Raw genomic sequence first — 22,031 nt, 5'->3', positions numbered from 1 at the left:
CAAAATTTGGTGTTTAGAGTGCTGAAAAACAGTGACATTTTTTTTCTGGAAATATGGTTAAGCATTTGGGGAAAATTGTAATAATATACAATATACAGTAGATATAACAGTGTCAGTGACAATACTGAGACTGTACACTGTTTCACTGCACTGAGGTTTCTGTACTTGGAGTTTTTGTACAGGGATGTTGTTGATCTGTCTCACTGTGGTCGACGAGCGCAGTAATACACAGCTGTGTCTTCAGTCTGCATGTTCTGTCCTGTTAATGTTACTGTGTTGCTGGACGTGTCTCTGGAAATCTGAAACCTGCTTTTCAGTTTTTCACTGTAGGCAGTGGCACCATTACCACATATAATTCCGATCCACTCCAGAGTTTTTCCTGCAGGTTGTCGTATCCAGCCTGTACAGTAGCTGCTATCAGTTACTGAATATCCAGACACTTTACAGGTCAGAGTCAGTGACTGACCAGGGGTTACTACTGAGGATGCAGGCTGGGTCAGCTCAACACTGTAAACACCTGTTAAAGAAAATATTGTAATGCTGTAACAGCAAAAAGTTGTAAAGACTTTATTTCATATATAATAAAACATAAAACACTTACAGTGTACGGCTGCCAGCAGCAGCAGTAAGGATGTAGAGATCATGGTGTGTGTTGAAACAAAATAAATAAAAGCTTTTGCTTTTCATTGCTTAAATATATAACAGGAAAGGACATTTGCATAAAGACACGCCTTATTTAAGAGGAATTTTGATGTCTTTTGTTTAGGTTCATACTTTAATAAATAAAAAGATTGAGAACATTTGTTAAGCATTCATTACACCTATGTGATTTATCTTACACCTTTATGTCTTTGCTATTCTGCTTATGCTAGTACAATAATTTGGCAATTCATCAGATAAAAAAAAAACATTGTATAATCTCTCTCTGGCTCTGTCTCTCTCTCAAAGTTACTGAGAAAACACCCCTCCCCCCCATTTTTAGAAAGCCTTCTGCAAATATTAATCCTATAAGATAAATGATGCTATTATTTATCATCTTCTTTTGTCCTCTATATGGAAATTTAACTGTATGTGATAGTCTTAATATTCAGTTTTTTCACATGAACACAAAATATAAATAGTGTACATTAGACACCTGCTAAATAAAATAAAATATTTAATGAGTGAAACGCTCGAAACTAGCAGAAATTTAATAATTTCTGTTGTCACCCAAAGTATTGGGACAAAGTGAAATTTAGTGAATTTATGACTTACTAAATTTATAATTTTTATTCTATATAAAATTGTTCACATTAACAACAAAAAAAATATATTAAGTACGAAGTCCCTTATTCTTCAACACCTGCTGGATTCGGCTGGGCACAGTGTCAAAAAGACATCTGTCGGACATCAGACCTCTAGTTTCACTTGTTTAATCCATGACTGCTTGGTTGCTTCCTAAAGCATAATTTACACATACATTCACTTTTCGTGCCATTTTAGTGCAGAGGAACCCCAGCTTTAGAAAATAAAGGTCCTGCCACATACAGGATTTGTTCCATCCACTACCTTAACTAGGTGATTCTAATTAGCACAACTCTTCAGGCATATAAACTTCAACTAATTAGTGACCTGTTCACCTGTCTTGTACACAAGGACAACTATAACACATGGCGTATGCTGTCTTAATACTTTTGTCCACCATTGTATAATTGTTTTGGTATTTAAAGGGCTATGTACTGTACCTGGATTAAATCTAGATAACCAACATATCATAAATGATTAAAATATTAAAATTGACCCAAACTGACTATATATATATTTTTTTTATTTTTATTGTAACCATTTATTGCATAATCGAAGATTTTATTTAACTTTTTTTTCTAGTGGCATTAATGTCTTCTTATCTTTTTTTTTTATATATCTCATCTTTTCTTTTTGACACCATTATCCAGAGAGACTTACATTTTAATCTCTTTATACAGCTGAGGAGTTGAGAGTTTAGGGCCTTGCTCAAGGGCCCAACAGGGACAACTTGGTGATCGTGAGATTTGAACCTGGTACCTTCAAAACCATAGTCCAATGCATCAACCAGGTCAGTGTGTAAGCATTTCATTGCATATCATACCATGCATGTTTTTTTGTTTTTTTCCTTTTTGGTCCTTTGTGTGAATTTGACTGTAAAAGACAAATAAAAAACAATATAATAACTTGTAAGCAAGATTACTTGCCTAATTATTTTCTTGAGTAGGATTTCCGGAGAGACAAAAGACAAGAGGTGTCCTAGGGGTAATATATAACTCCCATCACATGGGTGAAAAAGTCAGTTTGCTTTCAGTGCCAGTCCAAAACCCAGATAAAATGGCTGATCAGAATAATGCACTTTCTTCGAGTCATTTTAAGCAGTTTATTTGTTGAACTCTGTTGCCCCCTTGAATTGTTTCAATTATCGGACCACAAATGCTGAGAACAGACTCATGACTGTAAACGGTCAGAGTCGTATATTTCAGAGTTGTATTGTAACAAACACACAAAAACTCGTATCTGTAAGCTGTCGTGGCCGTAGATTTTGGAATCCAACTTAGACAAAAGACAGAATTACACACAAATCTTTTTTTTACGCCCAGATTTTTGACAGTGATCTTATTCCATAGACTCCCCCCTCTTTTCTCTTGCCCTCTTATCTGATCGGGAAGTCTCTCCTTCCACTTCACAAGCGTGCCCCGTTGCTTCTTGTGAGTGTGTAGAAGAGACTCGTTCCCTTGCTTGTGTGGAAATGGAAGTAGCTACCTCAGAACGCTCCTCCAAGGAGGATAGAGAGTATGAGGAGCTGCTTGAAGTTATAACGCGTGCAGTCGAGCGGCTGCACATTGATTGGCCGCAGGAACAAGCCTTCCCCAAACATTCTAAATTAGACGACAGATTCCTGATGGCCAGGAAATGGAGCCACAAACCCGCTCTCTCCCCTTTTTTGAGAACCTCCACAACGAATTAACTCGTTCTTGGAGTAAGCCCTACATATCCCTTATTTTTGTACCATCGACTTCGTTCTATGCGAATATCGTTGATGCGAAAGCACAGGGTTATATGATGATGCCCCAGATAGAAGAGACGCTTGCGGGGTATCTTTCTCCCGGGAAATCATCCTCCCTAAAGAAGCCAACACTTCCCTGCAAGCCGTGTAGACTTTCTTCTACCCTGGTAGAAAAGGCTTTTCAAGCAGCAGGTCAGGCCGGCGCTTCATTGCACACCATGGTGGGCTTGCAGGCGTATCTGCTAAAAGATTTGAGCACAAGCGGCACTGTGGATGATAAGGCATTCACAGAATTACGCCAGGGTACAGACTTGTCTCTGTGCGCGACTAAGCAGACAAGCTGGTGCTATCGGCCGTTCTATGGCTTCCCTGGTGTCCGCAGACTAAACTTGACAGGCATCAAGGATAAGGATAGAACATTCCTCCTTGATGCCCCTGTCTTACCTTCTTGCCTGTTCCGTTAATTCTGTCGCCACTAGGTTTCGGGAAGCCAGGCTATATGAACAGACTTTTGGGAAATTTCTCCCACGCCATGCTTAAGAGTCGGGACTGTCGACCACCTAGTCTCGACCAGATCTGATTCTCGCCAGGCGGAAGACACAGAAGGAAAGGGTCAGCAGCCGGGCACCCCCTCGTAAGGATTGGGGTACGGCTCGCCGCCCTTCACAAGCCGCCACAAAGAAATCGAACCGCCGCACTGTCTTCTTCTCGAAGAAGAAGTCCTGAAGCTTATGCGCCCAGGACCGTGGGGGATGGCACCCCCAGGGGGTCAGTGTTCAGGTTCCGCCGCCATTAGTGTGACAACACCGGTCTCCAACAGCACGTTAGTCCTTCGGTCATATCCTTCTGTGTCTCAGGATGCCGAACCGCTATCTCAAGAAGAACAGATTCAAAATGTTGACTGTCAAAATCATTGTTTCACAAATCCAACCAGGGGATTGGTTTGTGACAATAAATCTGAAGGACGCATATTTTCACATAGAAATTTTGCCACAACACAGAAAGTTCCTGAGGTTCGCTTTCGGGGGCAAAGCTTACCAGTATCGGATCCTTCCATTTGGTCTAGCTCTATCACCCCGCACATATACAAAGTGTATGGATGCAGTCCTGGCTCCCTTGTGACTCCAGGGCATACGTATTTTAAATTACATAGACTTTTGACTGATTCTGGCCCAGTCTCAGGAGCTAGCGCTTCGACATCTGGATGTCGTCCTAGCTCATCTCCATTCTTTAGGATTAGAACTCAACGCTACGAAAAGCGTTCTCTTTCCGGTTCAGAGGACAACATACTTGGGTGTCACATCGGAGTTATTCATTATGCGGGCACAGGTCGCACTGGTCGTATCGAATCCATTCTCAATGCCCTGGAGGAGATCAAGCTAGACCAGAGAGTGACTGTACATCACTTTCAAAAATGTGTAGGCCTCATGGCAGCTGCATCCATGGTGCTCCTCGACGTCAAGGACGTTGCGCTTTTTCCGCTGCCGCCAGGCTTCGAGGACACCGTACCAGCACCTCTGCTCGCGGGCGGGGACAGCGCGCTTGCTCTTCATCCGCCGCTGCTCGAGAGCAAGTGTTTATTATTACACAGATATCCGAGCCATTCCCGTGCTTTCCCAGCAGGTTGTCGTATTCAGTGTATACAATAGCTCGACACAAGGGATGGAGAACGATTCCAGGTTTCACAATCACAGAGGCTGACTAAGTGAGTGCCACACCACCAACAACACTTTTGAATAAAAGCAATAAAACATAATTAAATGTCTTCAAATATTTTTTTACAATGAGGCATTACTTTTAAACAGATTCACCCATCAGAATGCAGTTGATAGCAGCAGAAGTAAGCTGTAGTACTAAGTGACCCTCAGATCCATAATCAAGCGTTTTGATTCAATTGTGTCACACAAGCTTTTGGGAATACAAAGCTGATTTTTAAAACAGTATGAATTTGCATAAAACACTCTTCAACTAACAGATTTCATAGTTTCATGAAACATTTTCAAAAGAAGCAACCTGCTGCCCCCTACAGATGGTTTGAAGAAGTGTTTGAAGTAATGATTCCGCTTGGTGCTCTGCAGCTTCTGTCACAAATAGCAGCAGGGACTATACAACAGCTACAATTCAGATATTTTTAATGGTTTCTAAAAAAGGGATGTGAGACATAAATATGTAAGACAAAATAAAGAGACGAAAGGGGAAGAAGAGGAGGGGGAGGGTTATTGCGGACGGCTGGACGGCTTTCACATACACACACACAGCCTTTTAAACCTTTTTCTTTATGAACGCCATTGTTGCAGTATAGTTACTAAAAAAACAGTCACTATACTTGGACACCATTTAAAAAATGCTTTATGTGCACACATTCTTGGTCACAATGTTATAGTAAACAATATGCATACGCACAGATGTTGACTATATGAGTGAGGCACTGAGACTGAGCATGTTATTACCAACAAACCCGCAGTGCACACGCGTGAGAGAGAGAAAAACCATTGGCTTAGTTGTAACCACGTGACGCTCGGCAGACAAAGCATACTGCAAGACCGCACTCGTTTATCAAGTTAAATTTAGTTTTAAAAAATTGCTTGTCCTGAAAAAAATAGATCAAGTTATTTGTAATCCAAGGTTTTACGGTATTTCCCTACTATTTCATTAAACAGTGAGGATTTTTAAACCTTATAATGTTGGGTTGATCTTGTGTGAATAGTGAAATAGTGCCCCCACAGCTCTTAAAGATATAACAAAAGCAAAATGTTCATTCATTTCTAATGTGGGTGCAGATGAAGTATAACATATACAAAAAAAAAAAAAAAACTTTTTTGTAAATGAGGAAAGAAAGAAAGCAAAAAGGAAGAAATAAAGAAAATTTAATGTAAAGACGAAGACAAAAACCTGCCAACGTTCAGCAAGAGAGAGAGCAGCATGTCATCTGACATGCGTGAGCTCTCAGTTAAAATTAACAGTTTAAACATAGTTAAAATCACCAATGAGTGTATATAAGTATAATAAGCATGATTTCCTTACACAGAAAATGTTACACATTGATATCTGTGCATCATAATTACCTGAACATTAGACTAATTAATTTAGTTTGTAATCAGATATCTAAAGTCAAAATGTCTTGAATACTCCTGTGCTGCTGTCAGAATCTTGTTTTTGTTTTAATTAAAGAGCTTGTTGAAAGCTGGCACTTGTGCGGTACAAGTACTGAACTATACTGTACATGTTTGCATATCAAGTTTTTTAGTCATGTTTTTTTTTTTTTTTTTTTAAGAAAATAACACGGTCCCTGTGTGGCGCAGTGATAAAGTGCTCGCCCTATTAGTAGATAAATGTGGAAGAAAAAATTTTGGAAAAATCTTCATGGAATATCATGACACAACACACAACAAAATAAAACTTTTTAATGTTAGTAGATTTTTGTACTAGAAGTTTTTGTACAGGGATGTTGTTGATCTGTCTCACTGTGGGTTCCCGGGCGCAGTAATACACAGCTGTGTCTTCAGTCTGCATGTTCTGTCCTGTTAATGTTACTGTGTTGCTGGACGTGTCTCTGGAAACCTGAACCCTGCTTTTCAGTTTCTCACTGTAGTAAGTGTTACCATCACCACATATCTCTCCAATGTACTCTAGAGTTTTTCCTGCAGGTTGTCGTATCCAGGCTGTACAGTAGCTGGTATCAGTTACTGAATATCCAGACAGTTTACAGGTCAGAGTCAGTGACTGACCAGGGGTTACTACTGAGGATGCAGGCTGGGTCAGCTCAACACAGTGAACACCTGTTAAAGAAAATAGTGTAATGATGTATCAGTAAAAAAATTACAAAATCTGTATTTTATAACCAAATGTAAAACACTTACAGTGTACGGCTGCAAGCAGCAGCAGCAGTAGGGATGTAGAGATCATGGTGTGTGTTGAAGCAAAATTAAGGACTTGCGTTTTGTTGCTTAAATATATAACAGGGAATGACATTTGCATAGAGACACTCCTTATCTGAGTGGAAATTTATTGGGTTGGGGATTTCTATTTGAGTTTATACTTTAATAAATAACAACAATGGACAATTAGACAAAAAAAGTGTTGAAATATTATTTTAGGTGAACACATACAAATACACATCAAGATCTTCAGGTTATGCTCACATCAAACTTTTAGAATGGTGGAAAAATTATATGATCTCTGTGATTTAACCATGGCATTGTGAGTAATTTAGAAAACAGGGGGGAAAAAATCTCATTAAAGCTGGTAAAGTTCTTCTGCTTTAGTTACTTTGTTCACTCTAGAGACAGTTCTCAATTGTCAAGAAATGTATTTTATATAATGAATAAGTATATACTTTGCTTACTTGAAATAGTCTTTTGATATTTCTTTTGTTCAACATGTAAAAATAGACGTTAAAATTAGTTTAGAGGTTTTGTAGCCACTGTCTGTATACAGTAAGTGTTTATAATATACATGATTAAGTTATCTGAACTGAAATGCTTTTTATTGCTGTTTTTATTTAAAGCACGCTTCTGCTCCATATTCTGATATAGTTTTTGATCTGTTCTCATTTACTAAATGGTTTCCTTTAAAAACTATTTTTATGAGTTTTACTTCTATAGAAGTGACTTACTGCCCCCTATAAGTGAAATAAAACATTTACATTTTGTTAATCCTCCTGGAGTTGTGTGTTTTGGAATGGGCTGTGTGTTAGTAATGGGAAGTTTGGATCATTTTTGTGACTTGGTTCTTTAAATCTCATTCATCAAAATGAATGAATATTTTCTTATTTTTAGTCATTATTTAATTTCTTTTTTTGATCAGAAATAAAATGTAATTTTTTAGACCTGCAACACGTCTACATACACAAATCTTTCTTATAGTTTCAGTAATGAAAATTATTACAGTGCAGCTAACCTCTGCCTCACCTCTCATATCTTCTGGTCAGAATCATTCATTATTTTGTCACGTGACACTTATAGACACTACTATAAGTTCACTCTTTCTAGGCTTGAAACCATTTTGCTGCTTACAAATGATCGCCTCTGCCCTTATCCTAGCTTCCACTACTCTTTCCCACAGCTTCGTTGTATTTCTCATCAGCTTTATTCCTTTTTAGTTGCCACAGCTCTGCACACCCCCACATCTCTCCAGGACCCACTCACTCTCCATGGTCTTGTTAAACAGGCTAGACAGAAACTCTAGTGCCACCTCCATTAAGCACTTTTACACCTCCACAGGTATGTCATCAAGACCAACTGCCTTTCCACTTTTCATCCTCTCCAACATCCTTCTCAACTCACACTTACTGATTTTTGCTACTTCCTGCTCCACTACAGTCATTTTCCTCACTCTTTAAAATACTTCTTCCATCTTCCCACCATCCTCCTGCCACCTGTTAGTACATTTCCATCTCCATCTTCAATCACTCTAACCTGCTACACATCCTTCCCATCTCTATCTCTCTGTCTCACCAACCTGTACAGATATACTGTAAGTCCTCATATGCTCTATGCTCTCTATCTTTACCTTAGGGTGCATCTCCCTGTAATCCTGTCTACTCTCTTCAGTCGTCTCTTTGCCCCACTTCTTCTCAGCTAACCTCTTCCTCTGCATACACTCCTGGACTTCATCATTCTACCACCAAGTTTCCTTTTCATTCTTCCATCTGTTCACCATAAAACTTTATGGCCATGAGTCCCCCAGATCTGCACCTATATCTAAGGCAAATCTATTTGCAAAAATGCTTGGCTAAATAAATAGATTTTTAGCCTAGACTTAAACACTGAGACTGTGTCAAAGTCCCAACACATTAATTGGAAGACTGTTTCTTTAAGTTCCTGTTAACTTTGGGGCTTTGTAAGAAAAAGCTCTATGAATATTATTCGTTTCGGAAGCGGGCTTGTATTTCAAAACGCTTGTAAATCAAAGTAAATTTTCCCATAGGAAATAATGGAAACTCAAATTATTCATTCCACAGCCCCCCAAAAAATAAATACATAAAAACAATTAATATAAAATATAAAGAAAAAATAACAAAATTAACCTGCACTTTACCTTTAAAAAAAGGAAAAATAATTCCCAACAGATAAGTGTTTGCGTTTATGCGCGCAGGCGCTGTGTGTGTATATATATATATATATATATATATATATATATATATATATATCTGTGTGTGTGTGTGTGTGTGTGTGTGTGTGTGTGCGTGCGTGCAGGCTGATATATATAGAGAGAAAATGGATCTTTAACCTATCTAACGAGACTTTTTTTCCATTACACGCGCGCACACACACGTGTGTTATAATAAACAGTACACGTGCACTGTATGCACATTAAAGATGATTTGATGTTTAAACATTACACACGTGCATGAATGTTGATTATACCCGTGAGAGACGCAGGGAAGACGATTAACTACAATTCCGCAGCGCAAGAGAAAAAACCATTGGCTCAGTTGTGACCATGTGACGCTCTGCATCAAAACAAGAAGCGAAAAATCTTCCGCAATCCGAGGTTACACTGTATATGATACTGACAAGCAGCCTGCATCCTTTGATTGAAGTAGGTGTGATGAATCATAAGACACTAGCAGTTCACTTAGATACTGTGGTTTCGAGACCATTTAATGCTAATTCAAAAGTAGTATTTTAAAATCTATGCGTTATTTCACAGGGAGCCAATGAAGTGAAGATAAGATAGGGGTTTATGTGCATGTATCTTCTGCTTCTACTGAGGACTCTCACTGCTTCATTCTGGACTAACTAAAGCTTGTTTATGCACCTAGTTAAACAATCAGACAGTAGGGCGTTACAAAAGTCCAAGAGGTGACCAAAGCATCTAGTTTTACTGCATAATTTAGTGACAATATATTACTTAACTTGGCAATATTTCTGAGGTGAAAGAATGCTATCCTGGTACTGTACAGTAATATTATCTACATAAGCTTCAAATGAAAGGCTGGAATCTATAATCACACGAAGGTCTTTTACTGTTTCACTTGATGGAAAAGAAAGGCAATTTAAATACAGTGTGAACAAAAAGCTTGATTCTTGCTGCTTGTGATCCTATGACTAGAATTGCTATCTTATCAGGTTTAAACAGGAGGAAGTTAATTAACATCTATTCTTTTATGTCATGTTATGTAACATCCCACCCAAGTTTCCAGCTTTATCATCACCCTATCTGATACTCTTTTCACCTCATTTAATGCGCTGTTAAATTAAGAACTAAAAAAAAAAAAAAAAAGAATATTATCGTCATGCAATTATTTAATCAAACCATACTGTATGTATGTGCAGTCTCTGTGACAAAAGCTATTAAATCTTTATTGGAATAGATAAGAATTAAAGTTTGACTGAGATGTTTATTAGATTTTATTCTATGTCTTATCCAGTTTTTGTAAAGGGAATCCAGTGATCTGTTGATCATGTGGTGATTCTGTCCTTGAATTGTTATTGTGTTAGTAGCAGTGTTTCTGCTACTAAACACATCTGTTTAAGTATACATTGGGTTTGATACCTTTGTTGCAGTTAAAAAAAAAAAGTTGCAGAATTCAGTGAAAGATTAATTGAGGCCATTGCAGATGTATTTGAAATGAAAACCTATAATCTTCATGCTGAGTGTGAATGGGTGATGTTTATAATAAATGTTTTTGATGTTTAGTTTCCTACTGAGGGAATAATTACATCTCAGATGTGCTTGTGTAAGTTTTTGTATAGTTTTGGAGTCTGTTGTGTCACAGTCTTGTCCACAGTAATAAGCAGCCGTGTCTTCAGACTATCACTTCTAGGTACAGCATGTTTTTGTTGGTGTCTTTAATAATGGAGAACTGGCCCTGCAGAGACTGAGCAAATGTGCTGGTGCCACCATCAATTAATCTGATCCACTCTAGTGCTTCTCCCGATTTCTGATGGATCCAGTGCATATAGTAGCCACTTTTTAAGAATCCAGAGACAGTACAGGACAGAGTGGCTGCCTCTCCAGGTATCTTCGACACAGAAGCAGAGGAGATTAGGGACTGTCCATAAGATTCTGGAAAAGAAGAACATAAGTATAAGTGATGTTATTGGTTTATAAAAGCAGAATGATTATTTTTTTCTAATGAAAACTTTTAAAACATACACAAAATGTGTAAAAATAAAATGCAATATCTTAAAATTATCCTTCTCCAAAGTTTGCTTCAATCAGATTTAAAGTGTATGTAAGCGTTATTTATGACAGAGCTCACTGGAAACTAAAAAAGCCAAGAATATGTTTTTATCTCACTCTATTTGAATTTGGAGTGTTCATGAGCACTGTGGATGTATTAAACCCACAACCACAGACATCTCAGTGTATAGATGATACTTTTAATGATTATAATGTTCCATGCAAAACACTACAACAGACTGTTTAATTATTAGAAAGGGCTTCAAGTATTAAATCATGTTAATATTCCTTTTAGGAAACCCTCAGAAACTTATTTAACTAAATGTAGCTTTTCATAACTTATTTTTCCTCCATAGGAATGGTTCTGTTGTTACAGTATGTGGCAAACCACGAGCGCACGCTTAACTAATCTGTTTCGCCCTCTTTCTCTCTTGTTCACCGGTGTCTATGAAGACAGGTGCTGGATCTTTACCTTTGTTTATCTTTTTTTTCTGTGCGCTTCCACTTTTCTTTCTTTCTTTCTTTCTTTCTTTGTCCTTTCTTAAGCCCTGACCTTACCGGTGCTACCTAAATTACCACACGAAGTGTCGTGGTATCAGGCCCCTTAAATAAAAACAACGCCATGTGCGGCTTGTTTAGGCTGATTGCCTGACGGTTCTAAGATTTTCGTGCCTGTTACATTTTGATCAATGTTCCATGGTAGTAGCACACATACCAAAGTGACCCTCTTCCATTACATTGATATTTTATAGTTTCGGTCATATGGGTGAGAGGGACAGTGATGTTTTCCAACTGGGGCAATGTTACTAAGAAGATTAAATATTATTATTATTATTATTATTATTATTATTATTATTATTAAGACATTACAGGTGCTTAGTTGATGTAAATCTGGCAGGATGTAATGAACTCTTTAAACTGAGGCAGTGTTACTGAAAAGAGGAAATAAGAGAAGGGCAGTACATGTGCTTGTACAACTATTGGTGACCTTTTATTCATTTTTATTTAAAAACAATACTATTCACAGTATAGTTTTTGCACAGATGTTTAGAAAAACAAGAGAGGGAACACATGAACAACACAGCAAATAATCATTCAAATAACAGATTTAATAAATCAAGTTAATAAATCAAACTTGGGATTTAATCCAAATTATTCTCCAATTACACTGTAGACTTATTTTATCAAGTACAGAATCCTTCATTATATTAGACATGCCCAATAGCTTTATTCTATAACTACATTTTCACAAACACATTTATGTTGTGATATGTTTACACAAAAAGTGCATTCTCAGTGACACAAGCTGTTAAATCCTCATTCCGATAAACAATTCTACTGTAAATATTTAACTGACATGTTTTTTAGTTCCACTGGGAGGATGTTTTTTACACGTCTTATACTGTACATTTTTTGTAAGGGGAATCCACTGTTCTGTGTCACTGTGCCTCTATTGCGCAGTAATACACAGCTGTGTCTTCAGTTTGCAGATTCTGTCCTTGAATTGTTATTGTGTTAGTAGAAGTGTCTCTGGAGATGCTGAACTTATTTTTAAGTTTGTCACTGTAAACTGTACTCCCATTACCCCAGATACGTCCAATCCACTCCAGCGCTTTTCCTGCAGATTGTCGGATCCAACCTGTACCATAGCTCGTAACTGAATATGAAACCTTACAGGTGATGGAGAGACACTGGCCTGGTTGGACTGTCATGGCAGCAGGCTGAATCAGTTCATAACCATGGACATCTGTAGGGGAAGAAAAGTGTGATATCTCACACACTATGAAGTATGCTGCACATTTATTATTATCATATTAAATAAACATATGATGTTATATAAATCACTCACAGGAAGCAGCTGTTAGCAGGAGCAGTAGAGATGTAGAGAACATGGTGTGTGTTGTTTTTCTTCTCTGTTTTTCAAAGTTAAACAGAGAACATCACCTTACATAAATTGACTGATTTCCTTGTATTTGCACATCTGGTGATGATGGGAGGAGTTAGTGTTTAAATATGTTTTATTGGAAAAAATACTTTTCCTATTAGAAACCCTGCTAATAACCAGATAAAATATTTAGATTAACATTTTTTTGGAAATATATGTAGGTCTTCCGGTAATGTCCTAACTATAATTCACTGGAAGTATAATACAGTATACAGTATTTTTGTATTTTACAAACATAAATACCGGTTGTTGCAAGTTTATATGTGTGTAACAGGGTTATACTCATAAAAAACAGTATGCAATTTCTCAGTTTTGTAATAATATTGCAGTAAAAGCATGTGACTTTAAAATCCTTTAAAATGCTAATACTTTTGGTTAAGTCAGCATCAACATGTTGGATTGATGTTTTTTTAAATAGAGAATGAGCGCCCCTCACAGGCCATAAAAAATATTAAAACACACTTTCAATTAGTCTAAATACTGTATTTCCAGTACTAATTATAAGTGTGAGCAGATCTGTAAAAAAATAATAATAATAATAATAGTAAAATGCCAAAATGTCACCACAGTTAGAATAAAAACCTGAAGTGGATTAAAGCAAAACACGTCTATAGCATTTAATGTATCTTTACTGACATTTTAACACTTAATATTTTCTTTGTCACAACATACATTTAGGTGACTCATATCGTAAACAACTCTAATTAAATTTGCTTAAATGTCACTAAGTTAAATAGCATGTGATGTAGCTAACACTCAAGGGCTGGTACTCTGTTTTGTTTACAATAACAACATGGCTGCTGTGCAGTGTATGCTGGGGGATGCGATCCTGAGGTAACCATCAACAAAAAGTCCTTAAAGTCAAAAAACAGCTCAAAAACAGGGGAAAAACATACGAAGATCCAGAAAGTTACAGGAACATTCAAAAACTCCAGTAAGAGGAAACAACATTGTATAACTCCCCCCAGTTGTTTATTATTTTCAGCTTGCTTCAAAATGATTACTACCACTATAGAAAGCTGCCATGTGGAGTTTATTTCTACTTTAGGAATTTGGAAAAAGGCTTTCCTAAAAAAAAACATGCTTCCATATAATGAAGAGATTTGTGTATAGCTCTACAAACTCAGGTTCAATTGTGTTTCTCTGGCACAGTAATACATAACAGTGTATTCTGTCTTCTGCTCATGTGCAGATACAAGGGACTACAAACTTGTTTTTTATGTAAGTGAATCTTTCTTATATACAGTGGAACCTTGGATTACGAGCATAATTTGTTCCAGAATTCTGTTCATGTATCAAAACAAACATAAATTAAAGTAAATTTCTCCATAAGAAATATTGAAAACTCAGGTTATTCATTCCACAACCCAAAAGAATAAATATAGAAAAATAAGTAATACAAAATATAAAGTGAAAATTAAAACAAATTAACCTTAAATTTAACTTTAAAAAAGTCAAAATAAATCTTGACAGATGTTTGTGTTTGTGTGCACAAACGCGCTATGTGTGAATCCTCCCCCCTCACTCCTATCTTCTTACACCCCTACCTCCCTTCTTGCTCTTCCTCTTCTCTTATTTGAGGGGGCTACTGTGTGGGACACCTTTCACACACACTAAGGAAAAGAATGCTTCATCAGGAAACTTAACAAGAAACCTCTCTAATGACACTCAAAAGTGAGCGCACACTAACGGAATCACTGCTGTAAAGTAAAAATAAATTAAATTAACCTGAACTTTACCTTGGAAAAAACAGAGCAGTGTGTCTGAGTGTGAGTGTGTGTGTGTGAAGGTGAGGGGAGGAGACAGTGTCTAATGACACAGACACACACACACACACACACTAATGAAATCTAGTGACACTAGAAAATGGCTCTTCAACCTCTCTAATGAGACTTGCCTTCGTTGTGTCATGGTTTCATTCTTGTTTTGTCAGGATTTGGGCACCTTGTAGATACATTACAGTAATTTCTGTGTCTCCCTCATGATCAGTGTATACAAAGTAAACATTGATTGGCTCTGTTGAGTGATGTGTATAGCCTATGAGTACCTCAAGGGAGGAAATACTATATTTGTCCAGAAAACTGCTAGATACTTGAGTTCATTTATGGTGCAGGTTTAACTTCAGGCAAATACTGACAAAGATTTATTAAATTCTGTCCATCCAGTTTTGCGCAATTACTGTATGTGACAAAATCTGGACAGACATAAAGACAGACATACAAACATGCAGACAGATTTTTTGTTAAATTGATTTTGTCTCTTCCAAAGAATATCATTAAATGAGAAACCTCTGCCCCTGCTGTAGTTTTATAATACACAGTACTGACAGGTGCACTCAGGGACTCTAAAGTAATACACATTTGTGTCTTTGGTCTTCAGGCTGACAATCTCCCCTGTTAAATACATTTACTCATTTCACAGTCTTAATCACACAGTTTACAGTAGTGATACAGTACAGTATGCTGTTATTGATAGGTAATGATCACTGATGTCAACATAAAACAGTAAATGATTTTTGGTTGCCAGGTATTTAATATTGTTAATGCAAATGTATACAGCAGTTAGATATTTTTTCCTGCCCATTAACACAGGTGGTCCATGGGTGGCTCTGTAGGAGTGATGGTAAAACTGGTTGAACTGCATTCATATAAACCAAACACTTTACAAAAGATAACAGAAAATTGAGTGTAAAGATACGTTCTGATAAATGTTTGTGTCCTAGAATTGTGTGGTGTCCATCATGGTCTTTCAGTGTATATACACTTAATTAAGTATTATTTATATTTTGTTTTATATTACTGTACATATACATTATAATAAGATATAGCCTTGAGTTGAATTGCCTGCTTTAGTAGCTGTGATTATTTCTTCATTTAAAATAGCTAAGAAAAAGTTAGATTTACAACTAAAGTATAAACAACGATTATAATGTCATTGCGGTAAGATTATTTGGATTAAAATCTACACAACAAAACACTACAAAACACTAAAAAGTTGAAGCTCTTATTTTTTTCTTGGATTTGGATAAGCAAGTAATGTGTCTTGTATGTACACTGTATGAGGTGTTTTTGTACAGGGATGTTGTTGATCTGTCTCACTGTGGGTAACGAGCGCAGTAATACACAGCTGTGTCTTCAGTCTGCATGTTCTGTCCTGTTAATGTTACTGTGCTGCTGGACGTGTCCATGGACATCTGAAACCTGCTTTTCAGTTTCTCACTGTAGTAAGTGCTACTGCCACAACAAATCATTCCGATCCACTCTAGAGTTTTTCCTGCAGGTTGTCGTATCCAGGCTGTGTAGTAGCTGCTATCAGTTACTGAATATCCAGACACTTTACAGGTCAGAGTCAGTGACTGACCAGGGGTTACTATAGTGGATCCAGGCTGGGTCAGCTCAACACTGTGAACACCTGTTTAACAAAAATTATTTTAATGTTGGAAATGCAAAAAGCTATAAGTAATCAAAACTGTATGTATATGTTAAATGGAAACACTTACAGTGTACGGCTGCGAGCAGCAGCAGCGAAAACGATGCAGAGATCATGGTGTGTGTTAAGCAAAATAAGTTAAAGCTTTTGGTCTTTGTTCCTTAAATATATAAAAGGGAAGGATATTTGCATAGAGACTCCCCTTAGAACAATTTCCCCTAAATGGAAGTCCATTTACACCAGTAGAAGACAAAATAAAAGGAGATAAGGATGCTATGATGGGGTGGGGGCTATTAATTCAAAATGATAAAATTAAAAAGTCAAACTTTTGGAAAACATTAAAGAATATGGGGAAAAATTTATTTAAAATGAATTGCTTAAGTTTATCTCAATTTACCCAAAATTTTATGCAATGAGCTTCATCTTTTCTCAGTTGCATGCAATGTTCACAACTTTACTGAAATAGTTATATATAAAGCCAAATATCTACAAAGACATATATATATATATATATATATATATATATACATACAGTGGTGTGAAAAACTATTTGCCCCTTCCTGATTTCTTATTCTTTTGCATGTTTGTCACACAAAATGTTTCTGATCATCAAACACATTTAACTATTAGTCAAAGATAACACAAGTAAACACAAAATGCAGGTTTTAAATGATGGTTTTTATTATTTAGGGAGAAAAAAAATCCAAACCTACATGGCCCTGTGTGAAAAAGTAATTGCCCCCTGAACCTAATAACTGGTTGGGCCACCCTTAGCAGCAATAACTGCAATCAAGCGTTTGCGATAACTTGCAACGAGTCTTTTACAGCGCTCTGGAGGAATTTTGGCCCACTCATCTTTGCAGAATTGTTGTAATTCAGCTTTATTTAAGGGTTTTCTAGCATGAACTGCCTTTTTAAGGTCATGCCACAACATCTCAATAGGTGTCAGGTCAGGACTTTGACTAGGCCACTCCAAAGTCTTCATTTTGTTTTTCTTTAGCCATTCAGAGGTGAATTTGCTGGTGTTTTTTGGGTCATTGTCCTGCTGCAGCACCCAAGATCGCTTCAGCTTGAGTTGACGAACAGATGGCCGGACATTCTCCTTCAGGATTTTTTGGTAGACAGTAGAATTCATGGTTCCATCTATCACAGCAAGCTTTCCAGGTCCTGAAGCTGCAAAACAACTCCAGACCATCACACTACCACCACCATATTTTACTGTTGGTATGATGTTCTTTTTCTGAAATGCTGTGTTACTTTTACGCCGGATGTAACGGGACACGCACCTTCCAAAAAGTCCAACTTTTGTCTCGTCGGTCCACAAGGTATTTTCCCAAAAGTCTTGGCAATCATTGAGATGTTTTTTAGCAAAATTGAGACGAGCCTTAATGTTCTTTTTGCTTAAAAGTGGTTTGCGCCTTGGAAATCCGCCATGCAGGCCGTTTTTGCCCAGTCTCTTTCTTATGGTGGAGTCCTGAACACTGACCTTAATTGAGGCAAGTGAGGCCTGCAGTTCTTTAGATGTTGTCCTGGGGTCTTTTGTGGCCTCTCGGATGAGTTGTCTCTGCGCTCTTGGGGTAATTTTGGTCGGCCGGCCACTCCTGGGAAGGTTCACCACTGTTCCATGTTTTTGCCATTTGTGCATAATGGCTCTCACTGTGGTTCGCTGGAGTCCCAAAGCTTTAGAAATGGCTTTATAACCTTTACCAGACTGATAGATCTCAATTACTTTTGTTCTCATTTGTTCCTGAATTTCTTTGGATCTTGGCATGATGTCTAGCTTTTGAGGTGCTTTTGGTCTACTTCTCTGTGTCAGGTAGCTCCTATTTAAGTGATTTCTTGATTGAAACAGGTGTCGCAGTAATCAGGCCTGGGGGTGACTACAGAAATTGAACTCAGGTGTGATAAACCACAGTTAAGTTATTTTTTAACAAGGGGGGCAATCACTTTTTCACACAGGGCCATGTAGATTTGGAGTTTTTTTTCTCCCTTAATAACGTAAACCTTCATTTAAAAACTGCATTTTGTGTTCAATTATGTTATCTTTGACTAATAGTTAACGGTTTTTGATGAGCAGAAACATTTAAGTGTGACAAACATGCAAAAGAATAAGAAATCAGGAAGGGGGCAAATAGTTTTTCACACAACTGTATATGATCGGAGTATATATACTATGATCGGGGTATATATGTGTGTGTGCGCACACACGCACACAAACACACTGCCGGTTCACCGGTCCCCTGTTCGTGAGTGTGTAACGACACCAAGGTCCCCTCTTAGATAGATAGGCAAGTACACTGCTACCATCTAGTGTTAAAAGGGGAAATGTGTCTAGGCTGAAAAATGACCAACACACACATTAACAGAGAGACTGTTTCATCGGAAAAATTAGCAAGGAACATCGCTAGTCACACTTGCGGGAACGCATACTAATGAAATCACTGCTGTAAAGTAAAAATAACTTTACAGTTATTATTCTTACAGAAAGCTTCATTATATCACTGACCATATATATATATTTTTTTTTCTCATTAGCCATATATTATGTGGACAGGTACTCATACAAATCTCTGTGTAGTCCCTTAATTAAATAAAGACATTTGAGAATGCTTATTTTCTTTTTGTGAAAATATCGAGACCAAACAAAACTGTGTGATTTAAATCACTTTGTGATCACACTGCATTACTACCCACGGTAGTTTTGGGGGCTGTAATTAATATCACATATAATTTCTGAAGTAACTTTCAGAGGGATTGATGTCATGGACACTTGAAAAAAGGTTTAAAAAAAAACAAAAAAAGGTTTTAAAAAAAAAGTATAATTGATATGGTGAAGTTTTAATTAGCATTATTTTAAAACAATCTCCAAAGTCATTGCTTTGTAACAGTCAGATATAAACTTGTACCTTAAACTTGTGTTCCACTTAAAATACACATTTCCTCAATACCTATCTATATTTCAAAAAGTAATATATTAAACATAATTATTAAGACACACTTGTACATGTTTGTGTATTTGCAGAAAATGTAGTATGTGTTTAGCTCTATCGTATTGTTCTGTCAAATTCCCTATATACTGTACTGTATTTGTGGTGTTTTTAGACTCTGATAGCGCAGCAGTTTGGCTCACATTGCAATGATTTATATATTTAAAAATTGAACATAAAATGTTTTATTCTTATGTTTATTTTATTATTATATTATATTATTTTGTCAAACTGTCATTTTAATTTTCCTGATATTGGAAAACTCTCTGGGTGGAGGGATACTGGTTAAAATATGGTTATAAATGGTGTAAATAGAATAGACCAGGGATTACTGGTTTGATGTGTTATGCAAATACAAGAATCAAGGATGGATATCTCTGTATTTATTTGATGTCATAGTCTCTGTTAAACTTTGGAGAACCGAGCACACCTGAGAACAAAAATAAATAAATAAATAAAAAATGTTCACTACGTCTCTACTGCTCCTGTTGGCAGCTGCTTCCTGTGGGTGTTTTATCAAATTAATAAATTAATTCATTTATTACAATAAAAATAATTACGGAGCATACTGTATACTGTCTGTGATATAACCTTGCATTTTCCACTACAGATGTGCACAGTCAGGAACTGTCCATGACAGTCCAGCCAGGCCAGTATCTCTCCATCCGCTGCAAGGTTTCATATTTGCAGGATATGCTACAGCTTGTCTCTGATAATCTGCAGGAAAAACTTTGGAGTGGATTGGATATATCCATTATGATCAGAGTATATATTACAGTGATCCAGACGCTGTATCCTGATGAAGTAGAGCTTTATATATCAAACACCGCTTCTTCTCTGTGTGTTGGTCATTTTTTCAGCCTAAACACATTTCCCCTTTTAACATTAGATGGTAGCAGTGTGTGTGTGTGTGTGTGTGTGTGTGTGTGTGTGTGCGCACACACACATATATACTCCGATCATACTATATATACTCGGATTATATATACATACTGATGAAAATGTGCACTCAGTGTTTTTCTACAACACACGTGTATTTTTTGGACTGACATCTAAGTATAAGTATCAATGTGTCAACATACATTTATTTATAGTTACGCGACTCATAAGCAAGTCTAATTAAATTAGCTTGAATATCTTTTAGTTAAATAGCATGTGATGTAGCTAACACTCAGACAGGACTGGTACAGTCGAACCTCGGATTACAAATAAGGTTTACGAGTGTTCCGCAAAAGTTCCGCAAGAGGAGCAAAGATTAAACCTATTTATAGGTTATGATCACTGATGTCAACATAAAACAGTAAATGATTTTTGGTTACGGCAGTTAGATATTTTTTCCTGCCCATTAACATGGGTGGTCCATGGGTGGCTCTGTAAGAGTGATGGTAAAACTGGTTAAACTGCATTTATACAAACCAAACACTTTGCAACTATACAAAAGAACAGGAAATTGAGTTTAAACATACAGTATAAATGTTTGTGTCCTAGAATTGTGTGGTATGTCCAACATGGCAAATTGAGTCATATTATTTATATTTTGTTTTATTTTACATATTCACTATAATAGGCTATAGCCTTTAGTAGAATTGGCTGTTTTAGTAGCTGTGATTATTTTTTCATTTAAAATAGCTAAGGAGAAGGTTAAATTTAGCAACTAAAGTAAATAACAACAATCTGTCATAATGTCGTTGCGGTAAGATTATTGGTTTAATATCTACACTACAAAACACGACAAAACATTAATAAGTTGAAGCTCTTATTCTTTGTTGGATTTGGATAAGCAAGTAATGTGTCTTGTATGTACACTGTATGAGGTGTTTTCGTACAGGGATGTTGTTAATCTGTCTCACTGTGGGGTCTCGAGCGCAGTAATACACAGCTGTGTCTTCAGTCTGCATGTTCTGTCCTGTTAATGTTACTGTGCTGCTGGACGTGTCTATGGAAAGCTGAAACCTGCTTTTCAGTTTCTCACTGTAGTCAGTGCTACCACTACAACAAATTCTTCCGATCCACTCTAGAGGTTTTCCTGCAGGTTGTCGTATCCAGGCTGTGTAGTAGCTGCTAAATGAATATCCAGACACTTTACAGGTCAGAGTCAGTGACTGACCAGGGGTTACTATACTGGATCCAGGCTGGGTCAGCTCAACACAGTGAACACCTGTTAAAAAAATATTTTAATGTTGGGAATGCAAAAAGCTATAAGTAATCAAAACTGTATGTATATGTTAAATGGAAACACTTACAGTGTACGGCTGCGAGCAGCAGCAGCGAAAAAGCTGCAGAGATCATGGTGTGTGTTAAACAAAGTAAGTAAAAGTGTTTGGTCTTCATTCCTTAAATATATAAAAGATAAGAACATTTGCATGGAGACACCCCTTATCTGAGGTACAATTTCCCTTTTATTCCATAAGAGAGAACCTCCTAATGTATTTAAAAAAAAATTACCTGTGTTTAAAAATAAGAACTTGGTTTAATTGGTTTAATAGTCAGAAAATACATAACAATATAAGTATTTTGTCAGAGTTAA

At 36.9% G+C, this 22,031-nt stretch overlaps 4 gene segments (V, D, J or C); all 4 read right to left on the bottom strand.

Annotated features, from left to right (window-relative positions):
* Positions 1 to 200: 200 nt before the first annotated feature.
* On the bottom strand, positions 201 to 644 carry LOC128544714 (Ig heavy chain V region 914-like). The segment is given in 2 exon segments: positions 201 to 517; positions 602 to 644. Coding segments are annotated over 2 exon segments (360 nt in total).
* Positions 645 to 4,287: 3,643 nt separating this feature from the next.
* On the bottom strand, positions 4,288 to 6,919 carry LOC128544264 (immunoglobulin heavy variable 2-70-like). The segment is given in 4 exon segments: positions 4,288 to 4,392; positions 4,523 to 4,714; positions 6,455 to 6,792; positions 6,874 to 6,919. Coding segments are annotated over 4 exon segments (681 nt in total).
* A 9,263-nt stretch (positions 6,920 to 16,182) lies between these two features.
* On the bottom strand, positions 16,183 to 16,633 carry LOC128544263 (Ig heavy chain V region 914-like). The segment is given in 2 exon segments: positions 16,183 to 16,499; positions 16,588 to 16,633. Coding segments are annotated over 2 exon segments (363 nt in total).
* Positions 16,634 to 21,211: 4,578 nt separating this feature from the next.
* LOC128544262 (immunoglobulin heavy variable 4-59-like) lies at positions 21,212 to 21,793 on the bottom strand. The segment is given in 3 exon segments: positions 21,212 to 21,223; positions 21,331 to 21,662; positions 21,748 to 21,793. Coding segments are annotated over 3 exon segments (390 nt in total).
* Between the last annotated feature and the right edge of the window lie 238 nt (positions 21,794 to 22,031).

This window comes from Clarias gariepinus, chromosome 16, assembly GCF_024256425.1.
Source record: "Clarias gariepinus isolate MV-2021 ecotype Netherlands chromosome 16, CGAR_prim_01v2, whole genome shotgun sequence".
Classification (NCBI taxonomy): domain Eukaryota; kingdom Metazoa; phylum Chordata; class Actinopteri; order Siluriformes; family Clariidae; genus Clarias; species Clarias gariepinus.
The sequence above is the reverse complement of the archived record's forward strand: the minus strand, read 5'-3'. Positions and strand labels throughout refer to the sequence as shown.